Source organism: Mastacembelus armatus, chromosome 24, assembly GCF_900324485.2.
Source record: "Mastacembelus armatus chromosome 24, fMasArm1.2, whole genome shotgun sequence".
Taxonomy (NCBI): domain Eukaryota; kingdom Metazoa; phylum Chordata; class Actinopteri; order Synbranchiformes; family Mastacembelidae; genus Mastacembelus; species Mastacembelus armatus.
In genome coordinates this window covers 9808273-9831289 of record NC_046656.1, presented here as the reverse complement: position 1 = coordinate 9831289, position 23017 = coordinate 9808273, and the positions used below count along the sequence as shown (strand labels likewise).

The 23017-nt window shown below is 41.3% G+C and overlaps 1 protein-coding gene across 2 annotated transcripts; it reads right to left on the bottom strand.

The window, feature by feature from the left end:
- Nucleotides 1-1317: 1317 nt before the first annotated feature.
- On the bottom strand, nt 1318-22810 carry LOC113137161 (bromo adjacent homology domain-containing 1 protein). Of its 2 annotated transcripts, none has more exons than XM_026318624.2 (7): nt 22678-22810; nt 9572-11341; nt 8690-9048; nt 8229-8388; nt 8027-8106; nt 6808-6899; nt 1318-6417 (listed from the first exon to the last, which is right to left on the bottom strand). In XM_026318624.2, exons 2-7 carry the CDS (start codon nt 11319-11321, stop codon nt 6228-6230), a joined length of 2631 nt encoding a protein of 876 aa, XP_026174409.1. In that variant the 5' UTR covers nt 11322-11341; nt 22678-22810; the 3' UTR covers nt 1318-6227. The 2 variants fall into 2 exon arrangements, with proteins under 2 accessions (XP_026174409.1, XP_026174410.1); XM_026318625.1 differs by lacking the exon at nt 22678-22810 and adding an exon at nt 15989-16111.
- Between the last annotated feature and the right edge of the window lie 207 nt (nt 22811-23017).

The window sequence follows — 23017 nt, the reverse complement described above, 5'->3', positions numbered from 1 at the left end:
AGTATGACTTGAATATATCATGGATAATGTTGATAGTAATACCTATGCTTTATCTACAGTGATGATACAAAAATGTTTGCTGTGAAAAATTGTAATTTGACTCAAACTATTTCAATATAAAATCCATCCAGGGCACTTTTCCTGTTGAGGGTCACAGGAGTGTAAAAATATTTACTATACAGAAAAAATAGCCTTGACTGGCATATGATTTTACATTCAGCACTATACTATGTACATCTGTACACCTGAATGCAGAAACAGTCCTTCCATAACAGAAAATGTTCAGTAAGTGCATATTACATTAGCAGTTTGATAATACTGATGCATCACTGTGATCAGTCAAGTGGTTTAAATTGCAAGAACATATTTGCTAGAACAAGTACTTATAAGTAGTTATGATCCTCAACTAACAGAACTGTCATAATAAGGAAAGATATTCTGTGGAAAAAAAAAAGTGTGTAAATGTGTAAAGACCAGCAAAATCTCACCCACATCTTTATATTAAAACTACACCCTTAGGCTCCATAGCCTCCTCCAAGTCGACACTTGAACAGCCAATAGCATTAGAGCAGGATGATGCACCTGAGAGGCTTCAGTCAAAGTGTGTGTGTGTGTTGCACAGTCCTAATGCCCTGAGGCGTGAACAGGGATAAAGGCCAAAGACAGATAAAGACTCTGCTGACAGAAGAGATGTAGGCAGGAGAACAGCACAAGGTTGGAACTTGTTTACTGCTATACTCAAATCAACAGATGATTACAGTGGGTATGCTTTGATTAGCACCTAGAAGCAGAGGTCACCGAGGGTCTGACCCTTACCTGGGTAAGCTGTCTCACTAGTGACCTCCCGTGGACAATGTCAAGCACAGCAGCTGGTTGATGGCGAAGTTTCTGTAACTTCCTACTGACATACTGCAGGGAAAACATTTTCCTCTTTACACAGCAAACTGTCATACTGTCACATAATATACATAAAGTACATACACAGAGTATTTTGTTCTTGGAAAGAGAAATTTAACCTGTGCAAAAAAAAAAAAAAAAAAAAAAAAAAAAATTAATGATGACCTCTGAAAATAGACCTGCTGTCTGAAATGTATCTGCATATTTTAGATATTAGATCAAGCCTAAAGATCAATAAAAGAAGATCCATATTGTAAAAATACAGAGTAACAACAGTTAAAATGTGAAATAAAAACTCTCACACAGATCGTTCACAAAGGACTTCAAATTTATAAATATTCTTTCAATGGAACATTAAATCAGTAGGGATGTTATATAATTTTTCCAAAAAAATCCAAGAGATTTTCAGAGCATGACAAAGTGACAATAACCTGATACACACATTGTTTCTCTACTCCAAAAATATCTAGACTTTTTACTGTAAATCCCTCATTTTCTCCAAACATATCAAAATATATGTTGACAATAAGCATCAGTACAGACCACACACAAAGCAGGATCTCATGGGTTGGTCAGGTGCTTTACTTTTGGCTCATGGAGTGAACGCACTTCCCGTGTGGCATTAGTTAAAAGGTCACACGGTGTTTGACCCCTGCCCCTGTAGGCACCCCATGTACGCAGAAACCTCTCCCGAGTGCTGGCGCTTCCCTGTTGTCATGGTAACAAAGGATGCAACTGTGTCCATGCAAAGCTGCTAGGAAATAACTCACATAAATAACAATGTACAATTTCAGTCGATGCTTTTGCAGGGCTGGCCAGCACTTGGGAGGATGACTCATGGCAACTTCATTCACCTCTTTTTCCAAGAAGTTCGTGCATATCTCTCAGCAGAAAAAGAGATGTGATGTGAGGAAAGAGGTCAAAGAGGAGAAGCTATTGAACAGCACTGGGACGTTGCCATGAGACTTTCCTGCACACAAAGGATTCCTGCCCTCTAGGGGACATACACTATCAGTGCACATCTGGGAGAAAGGCAACGATGGGCAGCTGATGGGAGAGGCTATTCAGAAAATCTTTAACTTGCTCTACTCATCAATTATATTTAAATTCTTAAATGTCTTTCTTGTTATTTTAATGACTTAAATAAGGGACTGTATGAAAATTACCTGGGTTGGGAGAAAGAGTGAACAATCTTCCATTTAATACCAATACTGTCTTTTGTCACTTATTTTGTCTGCAGTACCTTTCCCTCAGTGTCTCTAAGTGATTTATTTATTGAACACACAAACTGTTGGGCCTGTAACAGCCAATCAATGGAGTGAGCTAAGCCAAGTCAGGCCCAAAATAAAAACACCTTTCCATGATCTTCCAAAAAAACCTCCCTTGAACAAAATTAAAAAAGCATAACCTTTTTCCTTTTCTGAATGGCCCATCTTCCCCAATAATTTCAATACAGTCCCTGAAAACCCTTTATAATACAGAGCTAAATTTTGAGAAGGCAAACTGCTCACAGATCACTGGCAGAGGGGATTTTCTACCTGGCGCCCAGAGGACGACCTGTCTTCTTTTGTCCTGTCCCAGGAGTCCTACTCTGTCTCTTCCCTGAAAGGACAGATCAATAGAGGCTCAGGTGACCACGTTGCCTCAACTTTCTCCCAAACATTACACTTAAGGTTAGTCGGGTTGAACATGAGAGCTAGAAGACGTCTTTTGCCACAGGTCTCAGGTCAGATTTGACTTCTTAAGTCTCTCTCAAAGGGAAATGAGATCAAATCTACAGCTGTAATTTGTGGCTACTTCTGCTCTCCTGTCTGCCAGGGTGTGCTTTGGTTTCCTTTTTCACCCCCTGACAGCAAAATGATATAAACTAAACATGTACACCTCTGTTAATAACCGCCACTCAATCATTTCATCTCTAACCTCATAAGTTACAAATAAACAAAAATCAGTTCTATCCTGAAGCACAAAGAAACAGGATATAGTTAATCAATTAGACACAGTATTTCCAAATAAGTTAAACTGAAATCTTAATATATCATATTGTTTACTCCATTTAAATATTTTTTCTTAAGTATTTATACTTATTACAGATCTTGCAAAAAAAAAAAAAAAAAAAAAAATTCTACGCTGTGCATTGGCTGTCTGCTTCTTTAAAGAGTGCCCGGTGCTTCCTGGATTCAGATATGTACACTTCATTAAAAATTACCTGGAAGGCTGCCTATTATCTACAACCATAGGTCATATGATGGCATCAAGTCCCTTCATTCTCCTTTTTCTTTCATTTGGTCAAATCTCAAATAACGCTGTGATGATTTAAAACTAATTTGAAATAAACTAAAAAATAACGCATACTCTTTTCTTGATTTAAGTTCCTTTTCCAAAAATAGTAAGTCTAAAAATATATTGCATATGCCATCTTAGGAAATTGATAATAAAATATTCTTAATAAGGAGAAATTGTAAAGTAGGAGAATATATATTACCTCTTTGTAGACTCTGGGCGTTAATAGAAATAAAAATAAAAAACCAATGATCAGGGTTTAATTTTGTTCTGGGTTAGGAGTCATGCTGCTCAAATAGAGAAAAGTTAAAGATGGCTTTAGAGTGCTGAAAATGTTTACGGCTTATCCAATGTTAAAGAACAGGGTGTTTGCTGTGTAGGAAAGCAATCGGGTACTCTTTATGCTTTTAAAGGTACAAACACTACTTGTTTTCTGAGTGACAGTAATGAAGGTTAAAAGGCGATGAATGAATGTGGCACGAAAGATACCACAACTCAATTAAGCATCAAACATCCCCCACACAAGGTCACAAGGTCATCCACCCCCACCAATCCAAATACACAACTAACATGGTGTTATGTTTGTCTGCACAGCGACAGGCCTGCATCCAGATGCCTTTTGAAATCTTACCACATTGTGTGCATCATATACACGCACAAAAACAGTATATTTATTTAAGTATGTGTGAGCAGTGTATGCAGTGTTGCATACAGAACCACACACACACACACACACACACACACACACACACCTTGACATCCTTACTTTTTCCTTCTCTACAAAATACACATACAGATTAAATGACACATAGTTTGTTCCCTCAGTAAAATATTAGTAGCTGGGAAAAAAAAAGAAGTTAAGTATGTTTCATGTAATTAAGGAATGGATTAGTGCAATATAAAAAGGAAAACCAGGGCAGAAGTGCTGACAAGGAGAAGACATGCAAGGGAGCAGATGAGGACAGGGATGGCTTGTGTGACATCCTTTGGTTTATCTCGGGCAGGTGGGAAAAAAAAAATAAAAAAAATAAAAACATCGATGTGGGTGTAGAATCAGAATAGGTAGAATATACGTTTGCTAGATCTTGTGCCACATTAGGACGCAGGCCTAAGAAATTACAGCACCACAGACTGACGTTGACATTAGTCAAATGATGGACTGACAACTATCACCTTGGAATGTATGAAACTGTAGCAGCCCTCTGTTGCAGCCCTAAACTAATGCATTTTCAATACAGGTCTCCAGTGATCTTGTCACAGTCAATCAGCAACACAAGACTACTGCTTGGGACTATAGTAAAGCCCACTGTACCACTTCCTAGTCCTATCTGTGGAGACTAGCTACCTAAAGATCTATCTGCAAGTCATAAGGCAGGTCACTGGGAACAGCAAAAGTGAAGAATATGACAAAAACAAACAGAAAGGACTGCCCTCATGTCGATAAGCCTTCAGTCCTCAGAAAGGGCTTTCTCCCTTGGACCCTTTACGCAGCTTCTCTACAACAAAGCTTCTTCAGGCCAGGATGAAAGTTACTTTCAAAATCCAGTACTGCTTTTGTCATATGCATGTTTTAACTAATAGAACCAATTTAGATTAAATTCTGGCCTCCTGGACCTACGTTAAAGCTTAGGCCTAGAACTGAGTTTGGTACGCAAATCCTGCACACCAAAAAAAAAGTATGTTTACTATGGTAAAAATGTTAATTCATGGGTTAAAAAAAAACAAAAACAAAAACAGACAGCTGCTTAAATAAACAGTGAAAAGAAAAGGCAGAAACCGAAATAAAAGTGAAGGTTTTTGACATCTTAAACAGGATCATTTTATCATGTTATTTTTAAATTGTGTCCAACACAGTCTCTCAATTCTTCATTCCACAGCTGAGAAAGTGACTATGTATGTGGACAGATGATTAACGCAAAATCCTAACTTCGCATTGTATCAACCAGTGATTGAGTGAGTGTTTAGCACATCTAAATGTGACGGTACATTAGGTAAACAGGAGTTAACCTCAGCCTTGATCCAGGATGATCCTTAGTGTTAGAGTGAGTGGCCATATAGCACATGGTTTTAATTAATTTTACAGGTTCTGGGGGATACACTGGGTTCAGGTTTAATTTTTAAATAGTTGCAAGTAATGAGCTGGTTTGGGTGCGGATTTGCTAAATTGGACCCAGTCTCACAAGCCCTTTCCAGGTACAGTTACGCAGAACTTTACTCGAAAAGAAAATGTTTCTGTAATTGCCAGTGTGCCATGCCACACAGGAGAGAAGACAGGGAGCGAAAACTCTGCTTCCTCTAAAGCTGTTTGTTTGGTTTGATTGCCTGAAAGCCTCCTAAAAACCATCACACATACCCACATTTATCTGTTTATCCACACTGACAACACTCAGTCTCCCATTCGCCCCACACACTCAAACGCACAGGGACAAACTGATATCAGGAGAAATAGGACAACACTCTCCATTAGCTGCTTGTTCACTGTGGATGGTTGAACACCGTTAACACTGAACCGACAGCGCAGGCTTCTGTTCCCCGGAAGCACCTTAGCGCCGGGCCATCCCTGAGCCATTGGCTTACAAATGGAACAAACATGATTGCTGTGCTAAGATGCTTTGGGGGAAACGCGATCCTGTAGACCAGTCCAGCTTAGTGGGGGTGGGGCAGGCACAGAAACTTCTTCTGAGTGTTGTGTAAGGAAAAAAAAAAAAAAAAACAAAAAACAAATTCAAGCTGATGAATGAATTGTTCCTTTCTTGCTCTTCCAAGCCAGGAAATATTGGTGTTCTGACTGAGATGGATTCATTGATCAGACTGAAAAACCTTTCTCTTGGTCAACTAAAGGGATCTGTGCTTCATAATGTGTCACGAACATTTTTTGATTCATCTGAGCCTCGCCAAACCCAGCCTCCTTCCAGTATCCCCCTTCCCTGTGACTATGAGGTCCCTAGCAGAAAACAGGGGGGGTGTGCAGTCTCAGCTCCCACCCCCCTCTGTGAAGGAGTGGGAGCTTCATAATGATTAATTCATGGGCGCGAGACACACTCCACCCTCTACTGCAGGTTCTTCAGGATGCGTCCGTAGCGGAAGTCATAGACATGTCGGCAAAGATACACCAGCTCAGGGTCAACGTCTGTGGGCACACAGCGGTGGGAGGGGGGGGCGAAGTCAGGGCGGGAGGGCACCATGCTGGCGCTGCCAGGTGGGGCGCCTTCGGCACGTCGCTTCACCAAGGCACAAAATCTGGGGAACGAGAAAAAAAAAATATATTCAAAAGATGACTCTCAGCCTCTACTACCTGCTGTGGAATCGAGCACAAATTAAACAGCTTTATGCTACTGTACCTTTATTTAAAAATAACAAGCAGCTGTACCCGAAACAGACGAGGTCTAAGCAAATGTTCATAGCATAGTGTTCCCTCGACTTCATTAACAGTTGCAGTGTCACCAATGTGTGATAGGAAAGTCAGAAAAACAGGCTTCCACATATCTGAGAAATCGAAGTGTTAATTAAAAAGAATGACTCCAAACCTCCTGAAAAGACTTTCTGCTAATGATTACAGCTGAGCTGTGTGTCTGTGTGTGTGTGTGTGTGTGTGTGTGTGTGTGTGCGTGTGTGTGTCTGTACACTTACCTACAGTACTGGGCTAGCGGGAGAACATAGCATCTGTCTTCTATGCAGGCCACACTATTTTCATCCTGATGCCGAGAGGCGAAAATCTCATTCTGAAACCAACAGTGGGTGTACAATGTCACACAAGTGTTTCCTATTGTGCTGGGTGAAGGCTGAAGAAATGACAATACTTTTCAACTGTGTGCACCGAAAGAACTGTAATTGCTCATGTGCAAAAGGATTGTGCCTCTCTGTTTCTATCCTGTGTGGCAAAACGTGCACACACACACACAGCGTAGAACAAAAAAAACTGCTCTACATAATGCATGCTGTAGACAACTGGTGTGTACAAAAACATGGGTGGCGTTCACTCTCTAACCATGAAATTTCTCTCTTTTCTTATTTTTTTATTTGTGGAAGACTGAGAAGGCAGAGATATCATCATCTTGGTATTGTGGTTACCCTGAAGAGCTAACCAACTATCAACAGTTTCAGGGCTGCTGAGCGAAAGATAATGATGTCTCCAGCAACAGTCACTTTCTACATATCTGTGCACAGAGAGGCAGTTTTGTTCCCCTCCTTCTCGCACATTATTTTCTTATGTACTGTGTACCAGGACACCTGACCATGCATGGTTTGCATACAATAAATAATTCATAATTACAAAATTTCAGTAATTACACTTGCCCTGATTTAAGGAAGTAGCCCCCACACACTTTTTAAATACATTATACCTAATTGGAACCTTTACTGTGATAGCGCAAAACAGTGAAGCAGTATTTGTCTTCTAAGAATGGCTGTAAAATTTACTGAGAAATAAAGCACAATCCCAAAGACATAAAACATTTAATGTCTTTTCCATCTGTCTTTTACAACTGTATAACTGTTCAAATGTCACTGCCTGCCCCAGTGACAGGTTTACATTTTAGCCAGTTATATGGTTGACTCATTTTGATAAACACAACAGCCTCAGACTTAACTGACTCTACCCATAATTGTCTCTGCTGACACAAGCTTTAGGAGGAAAAGCGACATTATGAAATAAATAATCACTGTGGAAAATGACACCGTGAGATTAAAATATTTTTAAAGCTTTTAAAATTTTAAGTCATGCACATCTCCACCACGCATTAGTTCACCTCAGTAATTTGTGTTTATGAGGGAACGCAGTTTTTCCAGCATGCTGTTACTGTCATTTAACCACTGGGACACACAATAAATCATTCCAGCTGAGCCTCACCTCACAGTGTGTGCTGGGATCTCGGCCTCCCTGAGTGTGCTCAGGTCGGTAGTACCAGAAAAGACTCATCATCAGCTCTCCTAAGGCAGCAAATTGACAGACATAGGTATCTGTAAACAACCTTGGCAATATGTCCCTTCATCCATCCATGCACACCAATCATCACATCTTTCCATAGCGCCCCCTCCCTCATCTCCTTCACCTGTTTTGGGGTCCTCCCACAGTGCTGATATCTTGGCAACATATGGAAGGGATTTCTTCCTGGGGCCTGATCGTAGAAGCACAGTGTCTCGGACGCGTATCACTTCACCGTCCCTCTCGACTCCTTCATAACACTGCCGCAGGGCCGTCTCATCCTCTCCCTGAGACAGACACATAGGCATGCACACAAACACACCGACAAGGACAGATATAATTCTCATTATAAAGACAAAGAGGGATATGTCGCACGAAGCTGTGTGGTCAAAACACAATTATCTTTTCCCCAAGAGCTGGGTGTTTTCTCTTCCTGCCAGGCAGCTGTGTGGATGCTAAGGGCTCTAGCAGCAGAGTATCATCAAGCAGCGGTATACGAGAGACTAACTAGAGAGACAACCAGACATGAAGCTCTTTAACTGCTTATCTCATCTTCCCTGTACACAGACACACTCACAAATAACCTACCGCAATAAAGACCTCCCTTTCTGTGGGCATTCCTACAGCTCGCCAGCCGTTGGTGGTACGTCTGCGGCTGATTTTCTTGTGTTTGATGCTGCTGAGGCTTGGCACAGGTGATGGCTGTTTCTGGGGCAGCCTTGTGCGGCCCATGGACAGGGAGCCATTGGAGGGCTTGGTGGTCTGTGGACATTCCCTGGCCAGTTTTAACCTGGCCTGGGGCTGGTCTCGCCCTGACAGGGGAGTCAGCAGGTGGGGTTTAGTCTGGGTGGAAGTGGGTACGCTGGATAGTGGGCAGCTGGAGATAGGCAGGGAGGGGGGAACCAGAAGGGAAGGACTGTGGTCACCCTGAGGGGAGGAGAAACCCTCTGGAAAAGTAAGGGGTTAAAGTAACAATTTTAAATGATACAGCAAGAAAAGATCAAATTTGAACCTAAAGCAAGACTATGAAACAGTTGTAACACAACCTGACAAATGAAAAAATTCTGAGTTTATAAGATACACTTTTCATAGCTTAATACACTCAGCTTCTTTGCCGCTCAGCAAAGGTTACACTAGCTTTAAAATGAGTATGGTTTCTCTGCTTAAAATCAACCTGACATATGACCCTTGAAATAAATATTCTCATCAGATTCTCACACTATGGACACTTTCAAAACAAAGCCCAGAAATGATCATACTTGTTGGACCACACATCTAGCTCGAGGCCCACACACTGAACAAAGAAACTATTATTTCTGCAAGTTATAACTCAAGTTGCAACACTGGGATAAGGAGCTGGGCTTCAGTCTGGGTTTGAATAATATGTTTAATTTGAAACAATGACGGGGTTCAAAAGCACATACACAAAATTGCATTCCAACTCAAATACCTCACAAATTTTCCACTCACCTGTTTTGATGCTGTGTGTGCATCCAGTGCATCCTGTGCTGAAAGAACAGCCCCTGCTGGGGACAGGAGGCATGGCTCGGTAGGTGTAGCCACTGATCCCGCAGGCATCACCATAACACGGTGAAGACACAGAGTTGTAGTAGGCAGGGTGGGCCAACCCCGAGGTATGAGACACTCGGGGACCCAACAGTTTGGAGCCAGTCATGCGATTAGGGCACAAACTGGAAGAGGCAAAGTTCAGAGGTCGCGAGGCAAGGGTGGGTGATGTTGTTCCAGTGTGTGTCGGGTGGGCAATGTGGACATAGTAGCTGGAGAAGCAGTGGTCAGCAGTGCAGAGGCAGGGGTGGGGGCTGAGCGTTAGGGCTGTGTGCGGGTGGGAATGCGTCAGGGACGGTGAGGATACGAGGCACTCGCGCTTCACAGGGGTCATGGCTGAGTTAAGAGGCTGATCGTCTGATTCTCCGTAGGGCTGCTGGCCCAGGAAGAAGGCCAAGCGGTGGCAGTATTCCACTGAGCCCTCTGGAGGACAGCAGTAGTACGAGCTCAGTTCGGTCTCCAGCTGCTCTTCCTTCACTTGCTTTAATGGGTACGTTAACATGCTGCGTGACTGGTAGCCTGGTTTGGTCAGTCTATGGGTGCAGCTGCCAGTCTCCCACTCGACTTTTGGCTCAAAGTTCACCTTCTTCTTGCAGACTGTGCAACGACTGTGCACAGGGGGGGCCTTTTTTCCCTTCTGCTTTTGTGATCGCCCCTTTTGTTTGAGTTTTACTCTGGAGTGGTGTTTTGAGACTGCAGCAGGAGTCTTGTAGTCTGATGTGATAGTAGCTGTGGGTGCAGCCTTTATTCTCTGTTTACTGGTAGCAGAGGAGCTGGTTAACTTCAGCAGGGCTGCTGCGTTCAGTCCAGCCAATCGTCGGGGGGTAGGGGCATCCAGACTCTCCTGACTCATACCCCTATTCTCATTGCCTCGGTTAACTTTGGCCTTCTTGATCAGCTTCGAGCTTTGGCACAGTTCAGGTTTGTGAGATGTAGAGGCTTTGCTTGTGCTCCGTGATGCCTTCAAACTTCCAGCGACATTACTTTTGACTGAATCTGGATCTAGGGAATGGCCTCCAGTCTTGGTTTCTTCCTGTCTCCTTGCCTGTTTGGCAGCTGGTTGTTGGTCAGTAGCTCGTTCAAGCAGTAGACTATTCACTGCCTCAGCATTAAGTGAGGCCAGTCTGCGCTTGCGTGGTTGCACGGCATGGATACTCTCACCATGATTTGGGCTGTTTGTCTTTGATCTGTTTTTTGGTAATGACCTGGGCTCTTTTCGTTTTCCACGTTTCCCTTTTTTGGATTTCGGCTTCAGAGACAGACCTCGCTCTTGCTCTTCAGAGCTCTCTTGTTCCTGGGTATTGTCATCCAATCGTTTGAGCATGACATGGCAACTCAGGCCCTCCCCATCTGAACCCCCAGTCCTCCCCCGCAGAGGATACAACTTTCTGTCCCGTTTCTTGTCATGCATCCGGTGCCGCTTCCTGTTCTGATCTGATTTTTTTGTTCTCTCTCTCTTGTCAGTGATTCGGTTGGCCATGACTTTCCCTTGTCTGATGATTTCACTTATCTTCTTTGTCCTGCCGAATCGTAGTGAGCGCTCAGGCCGGACTCCGCCCATAGTGCCACCATGTGGCCAAAGAGGACAGCTGTCCCACCACTCGGCACTACTGTGGCTCTCCCTGAGGAAACCCTTCTGCCTTGCGTGAGTCATCACATGCTTCTTCACGGGGCCTAGAGATAAAAGACCGACAGCTGCTCAAAACTCGTTTGTCTTATAACATCTTTCTAAGTTGCATCTCTTTTAATAACACAGAAAACGTTAAGATTTGCAGGAACCAAAGTTTTGGCCACAGTGACAAGCAGACAGGTATGAGGTGTGTGAAGGATTAACATTGTTTAAACATTTTTTTATCATCATGACTTAAAGCTTAGACAAAGCTGGAAGGTCTGTTTGGTGCAGAAAGTGCTGAGGCACAAAGTAAATGAAAACAAGCTGGAGCAAACGAGACCCAAACGAGACAAAGATACTGACTATCTTACATAAGCCTTTAGATTATCTTTAAACACAACCGCATCTGATTGAATACATAAAGAAGCTTAATCATGAGTGAATTCAGCTGAATGGCTTTGTGATCAGACTGAATTTATTTGATCATATGGTGAGCTCCTGCTATTATAAGCCTGTTTGTGATCCTCTCATTATAACGTGTGTGTGCGTGTGTATGTATGTGTTGCACTGGAGAAACGAATGCACTCTGTCATTCATTCACTGCACTCGTTGCCTTATCACCTAGTGTGCACACAGCATGCAAATAACAGCTTGTTAAGGCCAATTGTTTAGCCTGAAATGTTTAGTCTGAAAGGAAAATGTCAAAAAGGCCTCACTACAGCATTAAACTCCACTGAAGAAAATAAGACAAACAAGCTGACTAAATGCCTATTTACACTTAGTGACATTTTTATCACTTTATTTCATGGCTTCAGATTAGTTATTGTCTAAATGTCCATATGATGTGGAGAAAAAGAATTTACTGTATGGTACAACATAAATATTACCAAACAACTAAGAATAACTTGTAAGAATATATATATATATATTCTTACAAGTTATTCTTAGTTGTTTGGTACATATATATGAGATATATATATATATATATATATATATATATATATATATATATATATATATGTATGTACTCTTTTATTCATTTACTAAGCATACCCAGATAAAACTAATGCAGTCTAGGTCAACAGTCCTTTAAGGGTGTTGTATATACTACCAAAGGTCAAGACACATTTTCGTATTCAACTCCGTGGGAAACTGTGTCCAAACTTTTGACCACAATAAAAGGAAATCTCCTTATAAATACAATAATACTTTTACATAATTCAACTGTCTTTTTCTAAGAAATGCTGATGCTTTCTTCCAACTCCCATGGCATCTTGCCCTGTCCCATTACTTCGCATAATTAGATAATCAGTTAATGAAATTCCCCCTTTAAAGACTATTGACATGCATATTTACAGCATGTCCTTGTCTTTCTTTTCTCTTTGTGGAAGGCAACATTTGTGACAACTGAACAATTTTCCCCACCTGAGCTCTACATCATATAAATGCTACTGGTTTATGACCAGAAAAAAACAGTCATCCTTGGCCTTAGGCTTTTTAACGTCTCATTCTGTATGGCTCTGCACTTCAACTGTGACAGGCCAGGGCATCTGTTCAGACTAATGTGGCTGTGGGAGACACTTAGAAGCATGATTGGTGATACAGGTTACTCTGCAGTGTGAACACATTCAAATCTAAAGATTTTGGCCGAGATGACGACTCATTAACAGTCGAAGCGTGACATGATTTTCTAAACGCGTTTGATTTTGTTGGCTCCAATCTTACTGGGCATATGCGAGTGTGAAGACAGTCTAAGTAGCATTTACATTAACTTAGATTTCCTACTTAGCCTGATCAATTATGTATAACCCGATCAACAAAATGCCAATGTGTCTGGATCCTGAAGGAATTACAGCATTTGTTATTCTAACTATTTCTTTAAAAGACTCCACTTTAAAAACACTAAAAAAGATTTAAATGTAAACAAGAGGTTCTATACCAAGGAACAAAAAAATAATGTTTGACAGCAGTTTGCCAGGGAACAGCAGTAGCATGTTGCTCAGTGATGAAATCAGTCAATGTGTGAACCCTCCACTTGTCTTTGCCCTGTCACAGGACAGCTAAGTCTACACTCAGACAGGATGGAATCAGTTTTGAGGTGTAATATTGTCGACCGAGACTGAAATTCAATACCAGAATTTTACTCTTTAAGCCTAAAATTCAGACATTATTCACATTTTACAATCAAAATCTCTAATCGATTCATTTAAAGCAGCTCCCTCATAATATTTTAAACTCACTTCATAAGCCTTGATACTGAAATTTCTCCATGAGATTTTTTTTTTTTTTTTTCCAAAAGCACAAAACACAATTTTCCACCAGAAGCTGGATCACTTCTCAGCAATGGTTTGCTGCTGAGAAGTGTAGGCGGGGAAACACTGGAAGGAATAACCTGTAAGATATTATCTCATGTGGCAGAGCTCTGGCCAAACAGCAATTTGGCTCTTTAAACACGATTAGGCCTGGCGATCCTCAGGAAATAATTTCACATTCACAGGAAGATCAATGACCCAGCACTCGGGCTCTAATTGGTTAGAAAACAGATCATCAGTTCCTCTCAGAGCATCAAACAGTGCGCACATTGGGACACTTCTTTATGATTGCAACAATTCTCAAGGCCCTTAAGAAATTTTTTATAAAACACCAACAGAGATGTATTTCAAAACCGATTCACTATCTCTATCCTCCATTATTATTTTATCTCCTCTAGAACTAAATAAACCTCTAACACGTTTCATGAACTAGCCTCCGAGTTCAACTGTAAATGTTATCAAGCAAAAAAAGGTAACAGTCAACCACCGCAACCAAAACAAAGCAATTTTTGCAAATATAATAAATAATAAAATTACTACTGAGCAGAAACAATTCTACATTTCTTACTGAACGTACAGAAATACAGCCTGAGATATTTACCAACATGAAGCAGTCAAAAACATGATATGGACACATGTTGGTAAATGGGCAACTGGTTCAGTGCATTAGGTGGCTGGGACCTTCTCATGGATGCCAAAGTAAATCTAAGGGGGTCACGATGTGAAACACATTATTTTTGTGCCAACTCTGTATTTTAATCTCCCAGCATTTATAAGCAACGCATGAACAAACAATTAATAGTGTTTTACAAGACTCCCTTTACAAGACACTATGGTAGAGATGTTTCCTAACAATATAATCACGTAAATATTTGCCGACTGCAGTTTTAAATGCATTTATACATTTGCATATGAGTGGTTTTCATTTTACTGGGAAGGTTCACCGCATTTATGTCCTCTTCTTCTTAGAATGTGTCTGTATTTAATTATATGGTGTTTAACAAATTTACTTTGTGTTACAAAACATTTATGAGCTGTTCGTCCCTGGCCCTGCACAATGTTGTTTACACTTTCTTTTGACCTGGATCTCCCAAACCACCCACACACACACACACACACACGCTTTATCTCAAAATAATATATTTATGGCACATTACAAAAGAATAGTGACAAAGCCACCAACTCTGTCAGTCCTGATGAACCACAATATTAACACCCCAGAATAAATAAATACAAAATATATAAACAATCACCCATCACCGATCAAAAACTGAAAAATACACAACCAGCCTACTAATTAGACTCCTCTCCTCCTCTGAAAGCATTTTCATCCAGTGTCTGATTTTATTTTTCTGCTTTAATCCTACATACCTTCCCCTGCTGGAAATGCTTAAAAGTCTTTCAAATAAAACATATCTGCAAAGGACAAATCACTTTTTTGGCTGGACCGTTTATAGACCTACACCACAGCCACAACCTGCAATGAGGGGGGTCACCGCGCTTTATCTTAAAAGGTCACAAGCCAGAAAGGTTCAGGAAGCACTGCATTAGCCAATCAATAAGGACCGCCAGATACACCTTGCAGAATAAAACCCATACTCTGCTCCACACCAGTTTGACATTGGCTGCCCATGCTGCAATTATAAAGCCCATCAGCCTATTCCACACCTGTAATTAATACACCCGCACAAACACACAGCAAAAATCAACAACCAGCTGGGTAAGGTGGCCCGTTCGGATCACACTGAGAGGCTTTTACTTTACATTTGACAGGCGGGTTTAACCCGACGCGCTGGCATGTTGAGGTCTATCGAGAGGCGATGAAGGACTGCAGGACTCTCTAACATTTGCCTACTGATTTGTGTTGTTGTCTTCTGAGACTTGCACCGCAGCTTGGAGCTTGATCTACACCACCCCCCGCGGAGATGCCGAGGAGCCTTAATTTGCATGCACGCAAACCTAAATGCACACGTTTATAGGCTACTGCACACACCAACACATACATGCAGTGGCCGAGGGCTACAGTACGATGGGATACAGTAGAGCTTGACGTAGCTTGCCCATCTGAAGTAGCCAGCCAGGATCTAAATATGGGCTGGAGAGGGGGGGCTACCCGAATTCACACATACACACACACACCAAGCAAAATAAAGGGCAGTCACCCCTCCTGATAGCATTTTCTACCCGGATTCCTCATTACCGACTCGGTGGGCTGCTGTGATCAGAGTCCTAGTTGAGCCCCGGGAGGATCGGGCACGTAGCAGCAGCTTCTGGTGCACGAAGCGAAAAATGGGTTCTGGGCTCGTCTCTGGACGGCTGGGCAGTCGGAACAACTTCAAACATTCAGGGCGAAATAGCAACAACAACAACAACAAAATACCCGAGGGGCTAACTTACGGCTCGCCGACACGCTTCCTCTCTTCCGCCGGGAACCGTCGAATGAACGTGCGCGGACGGAGGGAGGGCGAGAGCCGGACTGGTGCGATGGCAGAGCTCCGTAACTGGGAGAGCTGGGGAGGAGTGGAGAGGACGGTCGGTGGCGCTGCCTGCGAGATGTGTGTGCTCTTCCTGGTTGGGGCTTTCACCGATTTGCAGCAAACTTAATCTTGAACCAATTGCCATACGGACCAGCCTCGCTTGACACCCCCGTCCTCCAATGACGGACAATCAGCTGTTTATTGTGCAGGGGGAATAAGAAACTCAGTATTTGCAGTATCCGAGCTAACTTGGGTCCACTACACCAAAACACACGGGGCTACATCGATGGATGTGACTGCCCCCCCACGACGACAGACAGACAGACAGACTCACCCTGTCATTTGTCGTGACCAAACCACGACCAGCCAACCACCAGGCTGTCAAAACACGTCTGGAGGAATTCACACGATGGCTCACCAAGGAGGAAGGCATGAAAAACGACATCAACAGTGTCCCATGTGGTGCCTGTGAGATATGGTTTTTAAATGCTTCCCTTCTTTGCCAAAGTCCTGATGAGTTATGGGATGTAAAGGCAGGAAAACCTACAGTCCCTAAACTCACTTTAAAGTCACATCTTTATGAACTCATGTGGTTTGAACCCAGAGACTGGGCAGGAAAGGGTTAAATCATTTTAAACTCCAAAAAAAAAAAAACCCTAGAAAAAAATAAATAACTCCTTATTATGTGAATTACATTTATCAATGGATGGAAACATTTTTTATTAAACTCTTCATAACCAGCTGGACTGGAAAGTGACCAATTAGTCTACAGGTGAAATACAATAACCTTAATGTGTTCCCTCCCTACAACTATTGTAACTACTGTGCCTATAGCCTGAATAGATGTAATTGTATACATTTGTATAGTTTATTTTACAGTTTTATTTCCCCAACACAGAAGGCTAAGTGCTGTTTCAAAGCTTTCTAATTGGGATCTTCTGAATCCTTTATTTATTTATATATCAAATTATTCCAATTTAAACACAGGCAGTTTGATATATCTTGAAAATGCCCACATTGTGTAGGTTTTTAACATAAACAGGACATAAACTGGCCCTGGGCTACTAAAACCCAGTAAACACCAAGTACATGACCTCAGTGTCCTCAACCATAGCTGCAGTCCTCCATCTGTTTTACATGCAGTATAACCTACAAAGTAACTGTAGCTGTCCAGTCAGTGTAATTATGGACAAATATAATATTTCTTAAATATAGTAGAGAAGTGTGAAGTAGCAGGAAGTGGGAACCTGTTTTAACTAAAACCATATAGCTTACACTTCATCCCGTCACATGCTGCCTGCTCATCGTGTCTGATGTTGGTTGGACAGTGAACATGACTTATACAGTGGAGTTTCACTGAGCAGTGCAGAAACAAGTCTGAGAAAAACAGCTAAATTTAGTATAATCTTGGTTTTTCTGCTTCTTAGATGACTTAAAAAAAATTATGTTATTTTCAATGTTAGGTTTATCTGTTTGAATTGCATCTGGCCTGTAAAGAGCATCAGCTAGTATTTTTTTTTTTTTTTCTTCCTCTCACTCAGGCTCCAAAATGATTTAAAAGACGTGCTCATGTCAGCTGTTATGTAAGCTGTAAGAACCAGAACCTGCCATCAAGGAAAGCAGCCAGTGCCTAATCCAAAGAATTTCTTAATGGCAAGAAATGGTGCTGAAAGTCAAATACGCTGAACGAGCTGAATTATACACTCACTTAAACGAAAGAGTTGAAGAGACACTTATATCAATTCCTACTCTTCAAAAAGGTGCCTGTTACAGGCTGAGCCTCTCTGTGCTGTGGGAAACAAACTCAAGTGATCGTCACATTGTGTAATGTCAAATAATCAATAGCTGATCAAATCGGTGCGGTTGTTAAAGATGAGTATCATTTAACAATTTGCACTTTTTAAACATACAACTGTGAACAAGGTAGATCGGATTTGAGAGCCGTGTCAAAGCTGAAAACTAAAACATAAACTGGCAGTGACTGATGAGTCCAAAGGGCTGAGTAACAGGCTGTTACTAGTGTATATAATGACAGAAACAATGTTTAGCACGGCCTCATGGTAGGTACAATAGAAACTTCTCCTGCAGCTCCCCTGGTGTACATGCTTTTGCTCATCATGCCTTTAACTTTCATGTTAATGATATGTAATGTAATGATATGTCCTTTAGAAGCTGATGGAGACCAAAACAGAGCTATTAGGAAAGTGAATGTTGTATTTGAACTTAGGTAGAAACAAGAGTCCAAATCAATGCTGATGCTGCTTCATGTCTGCTGAATCCTGATGACACCATTGATTAGCAGGTTACAGTTTCACGAAATATTGTGTTTCTGCTTGTTCAGCTGTCCCCAAGTGCTAAAAAGTAAAACCGCTTTAACCATTAAGATGATATTTCCCTAAATCCAAAAAAATAAATGTAGTTACCTAGATACCAACATGCCTTGAATGCACCAAAGATGCCACACAACAAAAATAACTGATGATCTGCATTTCCCTTTACAAAATGAAGCATGGCTGAGTAGTGGTTTGATAGTCCACTGTCAAACACTCAGTAAAAATACAATAGGTGAATGAAAATGTCATCGGGGGATACCTTGCCTAAATGCTGCAAGTCTGAGAACTATTTCAGAGATAATAAGAAAACAGATGGGAGTTGGAAAAACTGCTTACTTTGCAAGTTTTATAAGTTTTTGTGAATCGACACTGACACAGCATCTGTTCTCTGTGGAGAAGAAAGCCACAGTGTCTAACAGCCATCTTTAATGTCTGCAGGGGTTAAATGTCTCATGCTGAAAAGTTTTTTTTTTGCTTTTTTTTGGTGAAAATGTCATTAGAAATTAAAGTTAAGAGTTCTAGTTTGCCCATTCAGTGTAGAAATTATAGCACCAAGAGATACCAGCAGTGACAAATTGGACTTCACTACCAGCAACTGTTAAATCTGTACTTGAAACTGTAAATAGGCATTTGCATTGTCACAGCATTTTGAAAAGTCTCATCACAAAACACTTAACTGAAATGATCTATAGTGACTTCTTTTCATGCATGATCCCAGGCTAAGACATTTCACCGTCATGCAAGGTCAGGCTTTCTATGAAAAACACAGATGATTTAGTTGAGAGTCAAAAGAAAGTGTATTGATTCTTAACTACTGCTAATTATTTGTATTGGTGGTCTGTGAATAAGGAAGAGAAGGCCACTGAAAAACACCATTAACATCCTTTTACTTAATAGATTATGATAACAAAAAAAAAAAAACGGGTGATGAATATTTTTTCTTTTTCTTTCTAGGCTCTTAAAAAAAAAAAAAACGGTCACAGACAGCATTGACACAACAATGCCTTTAAACCTCACGTTCATAAATGAATCTGAGGGCTGGCTGCCCCAAAGGTCTGAGACACATTTTCCAACTTGTTCAATAACTAAAATAAAACCCTTTATTTGCTTCTCCCACATCTCACTGGTATTTCAAACTGACAGCACACATAAAAGCATTCAAACTTTTTGTGGATATAGAGCATTTCATGGCATTAAGAATGAATTCAGTAAGAAAGAACCGCCATGGGTTAATTATTATATTAAAGTAATGTTCTTCACAAGGTCAGCTACCGACATTCACAAGGCACTGTGAAGTATTTAAGAAAAAGAAAAAGACATTAATGGGTTAACAGTTGAGCAGATGTCATTAATTTCAGATAAATGAGATGATACCTGATGTATATAGGTTCAAGGCTCCTTCAGCACAGACAGTGAATGAACATAAACAAGCCTCTCCCAATGAAACCAAGCAACCGTGACACTAATCTCGCTTCTCATCTGAAGCTGCTCCTGTATGGAACTGCTCAAGTGACAGCCAGTGTAAACACATAGACGCATTAAGTATTTGACTGTGTGTCAACACCCAAATTAAATTGAATTTATAGTTGATCAAACAGGTTTAGACTGTTAAGATTGTATACATAGCTTTCAGACTGTTTTCAGAGGCTTTAAATGGTGTGGTACTGTGCATGTTTGGTATTTCATTCATCATTTAATACAAGACTCAATACAGCACACAGTTGTGTTCAAAATCAACCAAACAGTACTCTGCTATACATTACAGCTAATTAGACAACTGATGGTGCTGGGGGACAGATGTTTGGAGTCATGCTTGTTGAAAATGAAAAACCCAAATACCGTGGTCCCAAAAACCAATACTGTGGTATTTCTGTTCAATGTTGCAAAAAGTAAAATTAAAGCCATTTTATTATAAATGATTATCAAAACTGAAAGACGATAAGCAGTGCTGGAATATAATAAATGAAAATAAGCATAATCACAGAATGAGCACGTGATAGGAACGCCATAGAAAGACGTTTATAAAAGCCAAAGCAGGCTACTGATCCCAAAACTATTCTAGTATTTCATTGCTCATTTAAGCATAACATTTTTATGTCGTTGAAATCCATTGCTAATTCGTGGTGGACTGCCTTTACAGTAATGACTCAGTTATTAGTCCTCCACAGCTATTTAATGACGGGTCTATGGGTGAGTCATTAAAACACTTTTGGATAATGTTTTATGACATTTATGATGGTTTAGTGAGGTGGGGTGTGGTCTGGTGGTGCAAAGAGAAAATGTGGTAAAGAGGTACAACATAGTGAAGAGTCAATCTGCTATAGAGACTCCAAAAGATTAATGTTCAACTACAATAAACTATTGTGTCGAGAGTGATCTGGCAGTTTTGTTTTTTTTTTTTGGTTTCATTTTCATTGCCGGACAGCCTCATGACAGCCTTGAAAAATGAGGCTTGGCAGAAAAGCGAAGAAAGTCATTTATTTATGATAGCGTGAACAAGAAATAATTACATATGGGCTAACAGGTGACTGTTGGTGAATATTATTTAATAACACTTTCAGAACGTGCAAGACCTGAATTAGTCAACGTTAGAGGAACATCTCCTTTAACCACAGAAATCCACACTTCCTCTGACACCAAGCCAACATTTTATAATTTACTTTAGTGACTGATTAACAGTTTTCATTTACTCTACTGAAATATAATTTTCAGTACCAGTTTTTTTTTTTTTTAGTATAACAATTTTAGATTAAACACTGATACGATGTGCTTACAAAAATGCACTACACTCAGTTGTCTTGGGTTTGTGAGCCCTTACAAAAACATCAGTGTTTCCTTTGTGCCACCTTATGTTTTAGACGTCTAACGCTTGTCAACTATTCCACAAAAGAGTTATTTGCCATCTAAACAACCATCTGAGGCCCAGAGAGGTTTAATTGTCCTATATTTCATATTAAAAGAAGACATTTATTCCAAAGTCCGAATAATCTCACAACCTGGATGGGCCCAACAGCATAAATAAAACAGTTTAAAGTTACTCTACCTTTACCAGCTAAAACACGAAAATGCTACTTCTGCATGAATCAATATTAAGCATTAAATAATGCAATATATAGCAAGAGATCAATCGTATATCATTTTTTCCTTTACTTTCAATAATGCATGTTGCTGTTGCTGTTTAGTCCTCTGGTGGTGCAGTATTTTAACGCTGGTGTTTTGAGTTATAAGTAAAGACTATGAATACTTCCCTCCCCACACTGTTAGATAATAAATATAGGTTTTTGTGCTCTAAATCTGAAAGTGGGTTCATGTATTGTGATGCCGTTTTAATAAAGTATCTGTAAAAACAGACGAGCTGAAACACTTCTGCTGCTTTGACCACTTTTCTGTCAAAGGTCTCAGATGCTGAGGATCATTGGCCTCTGCAGGTTTGTCTCTGATGTCAGAATAACATCATCCGTTATGAGCTCACCACCAAATGACCTAATTGCCAAACTGTGATTGTGGGCTAGCTGCTGTGGCATTTGTTGTAAAGCCTCTTCATTTACCTGAGCCAGAGCAGCCCACTGAATTAAACCCATGACTGACTCTCGGGTTAAACTGGCTTATGTGTTTATCTTCATGTAACCCAGAGCAGCCAGTTTAGGGGCGCACCATGAATCACACCATAAGAGTCAATTAACCCCCCCAAGAAATGCCATAAAGTTTTGTAAGCCCTAAAGTGCAAATACACACTGTTCTCAACACACGCACGCACACAAGCGCGCGCGCGCACACACACGCACGCACGCACGCGCGCGCACACACACACACACACACACACACACACACACTGGGAGTGACATCCAGGTGAACACATCGCGCAACCATCCAGCCAATCATAATATTAGTAAGCTCACAGGCTGTCATTGACCTTGTTTCAGACAGAGAACTACTATTATCGCCCTGCACTTTAGTAACTGCTGCTGGCGGACTGGGCTATGACTGCGCACACACGCACATGCACGCGCGCGCGCGCACACACACACACACACACACACACACACACACACACACACACACTGCACGGCCAGTCCGACACAGTACCACTCCCTGGGAATCTCCTTCATCATCATGGCCATTATCTGCCTCGGCAACGTCCTCCAGACAGGACTACAAAAAAAAAAAAAAAGCATACACAAAAGACGAAAGCTGCCCATGCAACCCCTGCTGCGCCTGAATAAAAAACAAACATTACGCTCTCAGAGAAAAGATAATGTGGAGCAGCAGTACTCACCGTACCGTAGCTCCCTGTGGCAGGCACTATCTCGTCTAATTTTCTGTGGTGTGTGGAGCCAGTCAGGGCACCTTGTTTTCCGAAAGGCTTGGTTGAGGAGAATCAGCCCGGTCCGACTGGTTAACCGATGCAGTTCAACTACAGAGGAAATAAACGCCAATGTCGCCGATGTTTCGCCGCTCCAGTCGAGGGAACCCCTTTAAATGTCGAAGAGACGGAGCGAACAACTCTCCTCTTACAAGAAGAGGTGGCACTCCTTTCCGAGACCAGCGAGGTCTGCTCAGGCTGCTTTTTTTTTTCTATCCCATCCGCGCTTCCAACACAGCAACACGGCGGAGTG